Source organism: Berghia stephanieae, chromosome 2 (assembly GCF_034508935.2).
Source record: "Berghia stephanieae isolate SIO BIC M18660-M18661 chromosome 2, UCSD_Bste_1.3, whole genome shotgun sequence".
In the NCBI taxonomy this organism is placed as follows: domain Eukaryota; kingdom Metazoa; phylum Mollusca; class Gastropoda; order Nudibranchia; family Aeolidiidae; genus Berghia; species Berghia stephanieae.
The window spans coordinates 33759602-33772210 of NC_088361.1; the positions used below are offsets into that span (position 1 = coordinate 33759602).

At 36.2% G+C, this 12609-nt stretch overlaps 2 protein-coding genes across 7 annotated transcripts in view; one reads left to right on the forward strand and one right to left on the reverse strand.

The window, feature by feature from the left end:
• LOC144964755 (uncharacterized) overlaps positions 1-1632 on the forward strand; it is a 23924-nt gene extending 22292 nt beyond the window's left edge. For all 6 annotated transcript variants that reach the window (XM_078899342.1, XM_078899347.1, XM_078899345.1 and 3 more), the window contains one exon: positions 53-1632. In XM_078899342.1, the coding sequence (XP_078755468.1) occupies positions 53-242 (190 nt within the window). In that variant the 3' untranslated portion in view covers positions 243-1632. The remainder of the gene's footprint in view (positions 1-52) is intronic.
• A 4637-nt stretch (positions 1633-6269) lies between these two features.
• Positions 6270-12609, reverse strand: part of LOC144966773 (uncharacterized) — a 55731-nt gene continuing 49391 nt past the window's right edge. The window contains exon 3 of the mRNA XM_078903550.1: positions 6270-6504. Within this exon, the coding sequence (XP_078759676.1) occupies positions 6309-6504 (196 nt within the window). The 3' untranslated portion in view covers positions 6270-6308. The remainder of the gene's footprint in view (positions 6505-12609) is intronic.

The window sequence follows — 12609 nt, forward strand, 5'->3', positions numbered from 1 at the left end:
TTATTATTATTATTATTATTATTGAGTTTGTATGGTTTCTTCACATTCCCAGTGCACTGCTTGATGTCTACCCAGAGACACAAGATACAAAAATTCAAGAGATAAAGCCCAGAAATTTCCTTTCCCAATTTGGTGACATCCTTCCCAATTCTCATCAATACACACGAATGGCCGTTGGTCACGCCTCCCCAGTTTGTCTAGACAAGCTCTATGTCGTCTGTGATTGTGATTACTGTGAATAAATGGACATAATTTGTGGTCTAGTCAAGCTCTATGTCGTCTGTGATTGTGATTACTGTGAATAAATGGACATAATTTGTGGTCTTGACAAGCTCTATGTCGTCTGTGACTGTGATTACTGTGAATAAATGGACATAATTTGTGGTCTTGACAAGCTCTATGTCGTCTGTGATTGTGATTACTGTGAATAAATGGACATAATTTGTGGTCTAGACAAGCTCTATGTCGTCTGTGATTGTGATTACTGTGAATGAATGGACATAATTTGTGACCTGCTGTGCCAAACTGGCATTATGTCGGGATAAAGCGGGTGCCAAAATGTTTAATTATTAACGTCAAAATGATCAGAAATTAAATTTTGGGTTTATACCAATGTAGGCCTACTCAAACGCAGGTCTGATAACCCAAATTGGTATTGGGTTCATAGTTGTAATGGAAATACTCTCAAACAAATGCAAAGTATCGTCTATTACAACATTGCTAAATTAAAGCCCATTATTGTGCTTGGTTATTAGACCTGCAAATTTGCGCGCGTTGGTTTATAACCTTGATGAAACCATTCTCATTAAACAACAAAAAAAACAAACAAAAGAAAACTGAATTCTTAAAAAAAGAAAAGAAGAAAAATAAAAAGACCTAAATAAATTGTTAATAAGAAGGAAAAAACAAATCGACGTAGACAAATTTGGAGGTCTGATAACCAAACTCCATTATGGACTTGTTTTATCATTGTTGTAATGGAAAATATTTTGCGTTGGTTTAAGAGGATTTCCAATGCAACAATGAGGCCATAACAATTTGGGTTATCAGACTTGCAACTAAGTGCACATCGAACCCAGTATGAATATTTTTTTAAAGTATAATTCAGTTTGCTGCATCAATGCCGCTGTGTCCGACGTGTACATATATGTAGGTCTGACATCCGATCACAATTATTGGGCTTGTTTAACATTATTGTAATGGACAATATTGTGCGTCATTTTTTTTTTTTTTTTTTTTTTTTGAGATTTCCATTACAACAATGAGCCTTTAATGAATTGGGTTATCAAACATGCAAATAAGTACACATTGACTCTATCACAAGACCATTTTAAGGCAGTGGGTCACATTTATGTATGTCTCTGAACTCAATACACGAACCTAGAGTAGATCCAAGGGTTAGAGCTTGCGTTCAGATATCTTGAAGGAATGCACATTCTATTATCTCTGTCTTGTCGAGGATGAATCGATGTTAAATTCGGATGTTCCGCTTGTGTGAAGCCGCATTGTCTATGACCCACAGCCTCAAAACGATAGTTTATGTCGGACTGATGTTGTTGCTGAAAATTGAATTTATAGTCAAAAATATAAAAGTTGGGGTAAGTTTATTTGTTTGTTGTCATTTTAAACTATATTGGGGGGGGGGGGGGGGTTATGTTTTTAATTATTTAATTTTTAATTTTAAAAATATGTTTTGTTTTGTGTTTTGTCTTTTGGGGGGGGGGGGGGGTTGATTTTATTTTTATTTTATTGTTTTATTTAAAAAAATTCTTTATATAATTCTTTAGGATAATAAAATAAAGTATTTCATAAAATGCCCAACTCCAAAATTTCATATCTAATCATCTTCATAAAACAAGATGCATCTCGTCATAGATATTTTTATGAGTTAAAAGTACGCTTTTCCATTATCAGGTTATTTTTTTATTATAATGTGAGGCACACAAGACTCGGTTTTTATTGCGGAAAGGCGATATGCAATACTTCTCGAAGTCCCAGGTTTGAAAGTTTTACCAAGATGAGTCATTTAAGTCGATCGATATTTGAAGTACGAGTTTTTTTTAAATACGGGTCCAGGATACGACAGTTAAGGGTATATTTGAATGTCACTGGTGCTGGTATGACTGAATGAACTATGGTTAAATTCATTTGCATACTTTTTAGGTTAAAGTCACACATTCCACTTTTGATTTCAGAAAATAGACACTTGTTTACCGGGTTTTAAAAAAAATCTCTTCCATTTTACGTGCTACGGACGCGTTGAATGGTCGCTGTGTGAATGTGTGTGTATGTGTGTGTGTGTCTGTGTGTGTGTCTTTGTTGGTGGTATGTGTTTTTGTATGATACTTACCAGATGTGCCTGTCATATCAATCGTTCCAACACTCAAAATCGTGAGTAACCTTAAACGTTTATTGTAAAATGTGAGAGAATTTAAGTGAGAACTAATCACCAACTGATGGTCTAAAAACAAAAACATAGAGCCGAGTGATGTCATCTTCATTCGTTCTATAAAAGTGTGTGAGTTTTGTGTATCGGTTGATGTGTGTGTGTGTGTGTGTGTGTGTGTGTGCTTTGTGTGTGGGTGGTGTAAATGTATGTGTGCGTGTGTTTTGTGTGTCGGTGTGTGTAAGTGTGTGTGTTTTTGTGCTTGTGTGTGTGTTTTGCATGTGGATGGGTGTTACGTATGTGGCTATGTGGTATGGTGGTATGTCACAGGATTCGAGTCCCGCTCTAACTCTAAGCGGCGCATAGTTGGGTCCTTGGAAAAGGTTCTTTAGTCTCATTCTCTCAGCATACTCGGGTGTAAGATGAGTTCCTGGCCGTTAACAGCGTGGTCTCTTTCCGAAACTTGCAGGCGTCAGTTATCATCTTACATGCTAAGTGTTGCTGTTGGCTAGGGGTCCATGTGTGGATATTGAGCTATATAACTGCTCCCGTTTTTTAAATTCTCAAGTTGGTATGTGTGTATGAGTGGGTATGTGTGTGTGTGTGTGTGTGTGTGTGTGTGTGTGTGTGTGTGTGTGTGTGTGGGTGTGTGTGTGTGATTTCATGTGCTTGTGCTAAGCCGAAAGCCATGTTAGATGCAAGGAATTTTACAAGACAATGTTTTTTTTAAAACCAAGACAAATTGACACAATCCGGGTTTTTCAAAAAAGTATCTTATTTGGGGGCAGCGTGGCTCAGCGGTACGGTCTTTGCTTCGTGCCCGAAAGGTACTGAGTTCGATCAACATAATTTTTATTCTCTATTGTCTTCTGGCACTTTTCTACTCACTTCATCTCTTGTTGTTACCAACATAAGTGCCTGCTCTACTCACTTTTCTGAATTAAACATTCACCCCATATACCGGAGCATACTCAATGTCTCAATTGTTTCTATGTTATATGTTTGTGTTGAGAATATTGGCTATGCTATTAAGCTTAACTGCTGGCCAGGTAACTTCGCGATGGTTGTGTGTTGGACCCGCGGTCTCCAGTAGTCGGTGAGAGAGAGAGAGAGCTCTAGGAATGACCTGAGTTTGAAACGAATATTTTTGTGTTCGTGGATAGCTCATACAGTAGAGTCACGCTCTCACCGGCCAGGCGGAGTTGTCGTACCAATAAGGTCGCAGGTTCAAACCCCATCACCGCCGCGAAAAAATTGTATTCTCTTTTGTCTTCTGGCACTTTTCTACTCACTTCATCTCTCATAATAGTAGTAATAGTATTGATATTATTATTATTATTATTATTATTATTATTATTATTATTATTATTATTATTGCTGTTGTTGTTGCTGTTATATCCAGATATCTATATAATATTCCCTATATTGCATGATATAGATGCATTCTTATTTAATTTATTTGGAGGTATTTATAGGTTATTTTGTGCTGATTCTGTGTATTTTTTATGTCAATACTTTAATCCATCTTTTTTCTGTGCCGAAAAGGATGAATAACGTTTATTATTATTTGGTCCCTTGTAGATCATTGTCAATCACAAATGGAAGTAATATCATTATTGGTTTTTGTTTGTTGTTTGTTTGTTTGTTTTCTTTTCAAGATAATACCTGGGTGGGGATCCTGACCTCCCATAGCGGGCAGGGAGGTACATACTGTGTCTTCTATCCCCTTATATCTGTTTTCCAACTTGCTTTCTGTCTTTGTCTCGGAATGAGATTACTTGGTTTTGTCCTGGCGCTGGCCGGAATCCTAGCTGGGAGGGAAACAGTCAAATGCATAGTTATTGTTTTGGGAGATGATATTTTTTTCCTTGTAAATCATCTCTCTGTTATGTATTATTTTTATTTTGAATGTATAATGTAAGCATTTGAGTGTGTTCCTCTTTGTTGGTTTTTGTGCTTGTGTCTGGATGAGACTCGTAGGTGATTTCAAACTAAGTACATTGGTGGTATGCTCTTGGAATCTACATCTGATCCCTATTTGTTCTCAGTTCCCCTTTGTCTTACTTTTTCTTGGGTGCTTTAATTGTAATTCTAGAACTTTTTACTATACCATTTTCTTCCTTTTTACTGGCGCTGATATAACCTAAATGTGTTGCAAGCGCCGTAAAACCCTTAAAAACAAAAACAAACAAGATAATACCATTTTACATTGTTTTACAAATAAATAAACATGAACTACTTTTCAGTGTTGTTTTTTTTTTTAGCTTAAGGCAATAGCAACGCTCAACATGTTGGAAGAGGCATAATGTCTGTGATGATCTATTACAGTAATCTTTCGATAGGGACAATGCTGTTACCGACCAGTTTCTCATTTGAAACCTGAGTATGGGGAGATACTGTGAGTAAAGAGCCTTTTCCAAGCACCCAACTCAAACCAGGGACCTATTTTGGACACGGGTGTCAAATAATTTTTAAAAAACTAGAGCCTTTATATAGCGCGATATCTACTTATATCGCGCGATATCTACTTAGCGCGCACAACGCGCTTTATAATGGGGCCCCTAGCCAATGGCAAGACTTAACATTTAGGTCAAGATTCGACTCCTGTGAGGCTCTAATACAATAAGTTTCCAATAGAGACCTATTGCCGGCCAGGTACTCATTTACACATGAATAGAGTGAGAGAATGTGAGTAAAGAGCCTTTTCCAAGGACTCATTTTTGCGCCAACTAGAGCGGAATTCGAACCAGAGACCTACTGTTTGGACATGGGGTCAATATATATCTTGTTTAACTTATATATAGTGCAATGTCTGTTTAATGTGCACAAAGAGCTTTACTGGGGTTCCCAAGCGAGATATGACGCCCGTTAGGCTCTACTTCAATCATATTTCAGCAGAGACCTATTACCAGTACGTTCTCATTTTACACCTGAATGCAGTGAGAAAATGTGAGTAAAGAGTCTTTTCCATGGATGCTATCTTTGCGCCGCCCAGAGTGGAATTCAATCCAGTGACCAACCAGTCCGAAGACGAGTGTCATGTTACAAAACTAAAAAGATGGCAATTGATAGAGCTGGTGATCTTAGCATCAACATTATGTGCTGCTCTAAAAAAAAGGAAAGAAAGAAAATAAACTTGAGCATTTGTGTAGGGCAATGTCCAGTAAGCTTGCTCAAAACGCTTTAGCCAACAGCAAATCTTAACATGTAAGACGAGACATGACACCCATTAGGCGATATTACAATCTTTTTCGAACAAAGACAACGCTGTTAACGGCCAGGTTCTCATTTTACACACGAGTGAGAGAATGTTGGTAAAGAGCCTTTCTCCAAGGACTAAACTATGCGCAACTCAGAATAGGAGTCACACCACCGGACCACAAGACCACAGGCCGCACCAAACGTAAGTAAGGCAAACACCTGGCAGTTAGTTACACTTAATTTATCTGAATGTGTATATTAACAAACAAACAAAATCTGCCACGCTTATTTGGTCACATCAAAGAAGTCCAGTTCTATTATTTACCATGATTTACTACACTGGACATCGACCATTCTTTATAATTTCAAACTTTTAGACAGCTGTGGGGCGAAGTGGCCGAGTGGTCAAGGCATTGCACTGTGACCCGGAAGGTCCCGTGATCGAGCCCCGCTTCAGGCACTATCGGTTTTTTTCCTTGAGCAAGATTATTAACCCCCAATTTGCTCACTTGGACAACATGGGTGATTCCTCTTGACATCAGACATCTTGTTTGATTAATTATCTATATTCCTTCGTGGAATGCCTAGGCGACGATATCTCATGATGTCGTGGCGAAAGGGCATAATTATTATTATTTTTTTAGACAGCTGCTGTAAAATACAAATATGAATAAAAGATGAATTCATGTTCACAGAGGAAAGATTAAAATTTTATTGGAATTTAACTGTGATTGCGTTTTATGAGAGCACATGCTTTACAACATTCGGGGTCAGCGCTCCTTGACCAGAGACAGCAACCGCACATGAAAGTCTGCACTCGTCCTCGTCCTCGACCACCACGGCCATACGATCTTTTGCTGGTCATTGGTAACGATGAGGAGGGATCCTCAAATTCCTGCAAGTTTGGGAGAACACACCTGTTTGTGAGAGAAAAAGTGACGAAGGGGGCATTAATGGATCATCATTTTTTGATTTGTAAAGAGGGGCCAGCAAGTTGATGATAGAAGAATTAGAAAACGAGGAAATGAAAGAGAAGGTAACAAAAAAGAGAAGGTAGAGAAGGACGAATTTTTTTTTTCTATAACAAAGAAGGTGAGGTTGAGGAAGAAGAAGTAGAAATAAAAGAATAGGATGGGAGATAGTTGCCGGCTCTCGGTAGGGTGGATTAGCGAAGAGCAAAAAAGGGAACAAACCCTGGCTTATTTCTATACTATTTCTATATTAATTCTAAAGGAGTTGTATGCCTTTAACATTTAGAAAAAACATTTTATTGTTTTATTAATTTTAATTTTGTACTTCCTCTCTTCCTCCTCTTCATCCTCTCCTTTATTGTACTTATTGCCCTCCATTGTAAAACGTATATTTCCTGGTTTTTTCCTCGAGTTGTTTTCCGACATTTGTCTAAACGATCAATACTTTATAATCGATTTACACCAAGGTACAGATATTATTATTGTTCAGAAATGGGGGGGGGGGGGGGGGGGGGGGGGGGCAGCACTCGGACGTAATTGTTTTTTTCTCATTTCGTCAATAAATATTATACCAACTTGTCACAAAGACTCAAACCTAAGACTTCCTTGAAGGCTTAGATTAAAAACTTTCTGACAAGTTTGGGTCATATTAGTTCATCGATATCTTAAGTTTTAAAAAATCTGGCAAAGAGATGTTTTGTCATTGTACCGCAAAATATCGGGGTACAACGAATTGTTCAGAAGGTTAAAGACAAAAAAAACCTGACTCCAGTCAAGAACTGTACGGAATATTTTGCTACAATCAATCAGTTTGACGGAAATCCGCTTGAAGCGTTGAACAAAAATTGAGTTGGAAAAACTACAAGGATAAAGATTGTTATATTTTTGCATCCAAAGTGTCCCGTTGTTCTATTTGTTTAATGGTTTTAAGTCCTTTTTTTGTTTTGTTTTGTCATGATTTTTAATCGGAGGAGGGGGGGGGGGAGACAGGAATTGTTTTGATTTGTTGTTTTTGTTAGGGTTTTTTTGTCTTCTCTCTCTCTCTCTCTCTCTCTCTCTCTCTCTCTCTCTCTCTCTCTCTCTCTCTCTCTCTCTATCTATCTATCTATCTCTCTCTTCTTTATTTTGTTGGCTTTTTCTTTTGTTTTCCTTTCTTTCTTTTTTAAAATATCCATTTATTTCAAACATGTTTCGATTTTACCCTGAAGCAATTGTCAATACAATACCAGAAGATTTGGAAACAATTCCCTATTTCTCTGTCAAAACCATTGTTTCGTTTCCTTTGGAAAAAAAAAAGATCAATTAAAATCCCTTTCTCTAACTCAAAGACTATGTTAAGATAGTTCATAAAATTATTATTGTTCAGATTTAGTTCGTTTTGATCTTTAAGATTGGTCCAAAGAGATCTCAAAGTATGTTTTTTTATACTTTTAAAACAATCTTACTTAAACAATCATTTAAAACTTCATCTGCGCTCAAGATATCAGAATCCTGGGATGCACGTGAAAAACAATATTTTTTTATGTGATTTTTATTCCTCTTTTATTTATTTTTTTCTATTTGGTGTGTTTGCTTTGTTTTAAATGGGAGGGGAGGGGGGTATTTTTAAAAATTAATTTTGTTTTATTTTATTGGGTTTTTTAAATCGTTTTTTGTTGGGGTTTTTTTTTTGGTTACATTTTGTATTTCATTTCTTTTCTTTTCTTTTTTTAATGTTTCCCTGATTTAATATAAATGGGGGGGGGGGGGGTGAATACAGTCTTATATTATTTTTATTAAACAAATTGAATATCAATCAAAATATCATGAGCTTGGAGACGGGATGTCTTGTTGTTGTTGTCTTTTAGTGGCCAGACTTGATTTCTTATCAGCTGGAAATTTTCCAATATATTTGTCTGATAATATCCATTCCATATTTTCAGGTCAGGCCCTTTTACCTATTATCAAATCTGGTTTTGAAATCTTTTTGTTGACGGTTTAAATATTCAATACCCTTTTTCGGGGGGGGGGGGGGGGGGAGAGATTCAAAACATCGTCTAATCTTTTTTTTTTCTAAACGTCGAGTTCTTTTTTCACATCTAAATATATTTATTTTGATATTATGTGAAACTCAATAAATGTCAACACTCATTTGACTTATGTAATGTTGTTCAAAATAAGTCCTTTAGATCCGTAAAGTCCACGGCGTCCGAGTTGATTCTGGTTTCTGTAGCGTTAAACGGACACATAAAATTATTGTCTACTCTTTTTGATGAGACGCCAGTCTTTCACAAAGTAGCGCCAGATTTAACGGACACAGCTACCTGTAGGATGGACAGGGAGGTCACGAAAATTTCTCGATTACATCGTGATCGATACTTCATAGTTCATTTGATTGTGAAACCATTGCTCTACCAACTTAGATATCGAGACTCGTGTGTTATTTGAACTTCATTAACGCCCATGTTTTATTTGATTGATTAGAAAGTTCAACTCCGTTGACCCTGGCAGAGATGGAAACTGATACGCGTGAACCAGATACTTCTACATATTATTTGTCTCCTTTTCAGACACAGTAGAAATGAAAGATGTAACGACGCAATTAATAAATTTTCAAATGGCTCCAAGAACAACCTTAAAGTTCATAATTTGAGATTGGCTCTTTTGCTTGGGATTTTCTCACCATACTTGTAGGCCTGGCTCGGTACTGTTGCAATCCTTAACTTTAACAAACGCCTGGAGATACAGCATTTTAGAGTTAACTTACTGTGACATTAAATGCTGCTTTTTACAATATTCCATTTCATTTTATACAATATAAACTTAAATAGATGCTTTCCCAATATTCAATAATTATACATCTATGTAATGTGGAAGTGTCACGAATAGAGATATACGATATGTTGACTATATGAGAGAATCCTGTATTCTCATGGATGAGTGATTAGCACAATGACTTATGAGGTTAAAAATGAACAATTCGATCTAAATGGAGTTGGAACACAACATTGTGTAATGTTTCAATGCCGGAATGCTTTTGCCAAAAATGTCAAATGACTCACAGGAAAATGCCTGTTGATACTATTTTTTAAAAATTTTGAATGCCAAATTTCCTTCAGTCACGCGAAATGCACTACAATGAAATCGAATATGTCTTAATTTATCCCCTTTAATAGGGGTACCGATAGCTCAGTTGATAGAGCAATATTTACATTTAAAGGTACCAGCATCGCTCCTAGTAGTTTTTCTTACCATTTTTGCCCACCTAGCAGTTTTTTTGTTTTTTGTTTTTTTTTTTTTTTTAATTTTGTTTTTTTTTTTTTAGGTTTTGTTTTGGGTAGCTGGGTCTGTTAGATTAGCGGTAACTAAGGATCGCGTCCGATGGGTAATAAGCAACATGCACACGTTGGTAGTAGTTAAGCGCTACAGTTACCGGGATAAATTCCGGCTTACAGCTCCATGTCGCTCTGAAGACTGGAAGTGTTTTACCTGTATGCAATTACAACTTGTTTTGATTTTGTTTAATCATCTCTTTCGGGAAATTGCACGGATTTTGAGTTGAGATGTCATAATAAATCATTTATTGATGCTATGCTTTTATCTAAAATGCTCACACCATCCGCAAGCCGGTTATACCGGACCAACACACAACACTATGTGTAACCTTAAACGTTGATAGTGTTATTGTCAGAATTTAGTGAGAACGAATCATTAAAATGGCTGTCTAAAAGCAATAACAAAGAGCTGAGTGACGTCAATTTCGTTCCTTTATATATATATATATATATATATATATATATATATATATATATATATATATATATATATATATATATATATATATATATATATGTATATATATATATTATATATATATATATATATATATATATATATATATATATCATTGCGTAAATGCGTACTGAGATGAAAATCTGACCTGCACTGACAAAACGGCCTTCTTCATTTTGGCCAGAATTTTAAACTTCAATTATAGGTGAATTAAAAGGACCACAAACAAGTCACACGATTACTTTGATCATTTTTGACAATCTTTTAATATTTGGAGTAAAACTCATTCTGACCAATATGAAAAAAAGTGAAGGATTGAAGAGTTCAAGAGTACAATGTTAATTCTTAAATCACAAGTGTCTCTCTGAATCAGAGCCATGAGTTAAATATCAACTTGTGTTCTACGTCATCACTCAATCTATAATTTCTTGCGTACAAAGTCCTCCATCAGTCAGATATCACTTTTTATCGGGTCTTATCAAAACAAAGGAGAAAGAAGGTCCTGTGGAATTTTTTAGGGGGGGGGGGGGGGGGGGGGGGGGGGGGGGGGAGGGAGGAGAGGTGGACTTAATAAAGGCCAAACCACCATTTTCTCTGCTTGACTTCTATTATGGCGCGGGACGGTAGCGTGTTGGTGTCGATTGTGGCCTGGCCCTGTAATAGCATTCTGCTTTCTCATCCCACGAGATTTCACCGGTTTTAAAACGGAATTGTACATTTTAATTTCTTTTGGCCCAACCAAGCTCTTCAGGCCCAACTTATTGATGCTATGCATTTAATTAAAATACTTACAACATCCGCCAGTCAAATTTAACATATCATCACACAAATCTGTATGTAACCTTTATGTTTGTTATCTGATTGAGAATGAGAACAAATCATAAAAATGGTTGGCGAAAAACAATAACACACAAAGAGCTTCAATTTCGGTCCTTTTATGTGACTATTCAATAGCTGAGCTGCTGCTCTGGAATATATATATATATATATATATATATATATATATATATATATATATATATATATATATATATATATATATATATATATATATATATATATTATATATATATATATATATATATATATATATATATATATATATATATATACTAGTAAAAAGCCCGCAATTTCGCGGGGAAAGAACTATTTTCATTCGATATTGCCAGAATCATTTTCTTGATTAGCTTGATTACGATTATATGCACATTTTAATCGATGTGCTTGTCGTCGCTGTCATGCTTTATTCGGCGTAATTTTAGTTTATCAGTCAGTAGATATCAATATCAATAAGTCGCAAGTCTTTACCACGCTTTACTTGGGAGTGCTTTGCACTACCTTGAATACTTCACGAATTAAAATGGCGGCCGAGAATCAAAACAATGGTCAAATTAGGAAATTTTAAACTTTCACAAATTTAAGGTTTGTTCTAGAGTTTTTAAAACGCTTTTATATGATGACAAATTGAATAAATAAACGCCTGACAAAAGATCAACGGTGAAAATACTAATTGAATGAATACTGGGGATGTAGGAGCTTTCGGAATGTCTCCCCTTTACTTAACTTATGTGAGGTCAAATGAAAATCTGAAGCAGACGCGAAAAATATCAAGTCCCCGAATCTGTCTACTTTTGGTTTGTTCGGGCTAGAAGCTAGACAGAACCAATTGACAGTTTGCCGAAAGGTTTAACTAAATATTTCACAGGGCAATAACTATCACATCGATGGCATAAAAACGACAGTAATATCAGCAGTAATATTAGTTGATGTTGTTAATCGGTGAAACTTATTTAAAATTTCTGTAAATCCGAATACCGTCATGTGATCAAGTGAATTATATCTCTATGAATGCCACGATTTGCTGAAAAATGCCAATCTGACAGTTCCTAGCAAACACATCCCCATCCCCCCCCCCCCCCTTGCTCAGGAATTTCTCTACTTGATGGACACCCCCCCCCCCCTCCCCTTTTTTTTCTTCGACGCAACCACATTCCAAAACACACACACACACACATGTATTCACCACACACACACACACACACACACACACACACACATAAACATACACGCAATGAGAACACACTACTACATAACAACACTGATCATCGCTAAATCAACACAACGGATGTAAGGACTGTACTGGACAGATAGAGTTGAGGGTGTGGCCATGAGAGTGTTAGTTTCTTCGGTAATTTTTTTATGATATCTGTTTGACTTAACGAACTTTCAAACTGACTTTAAATTATAAAAGGAAATCAAGTTATCTGTTTATCTATCTGT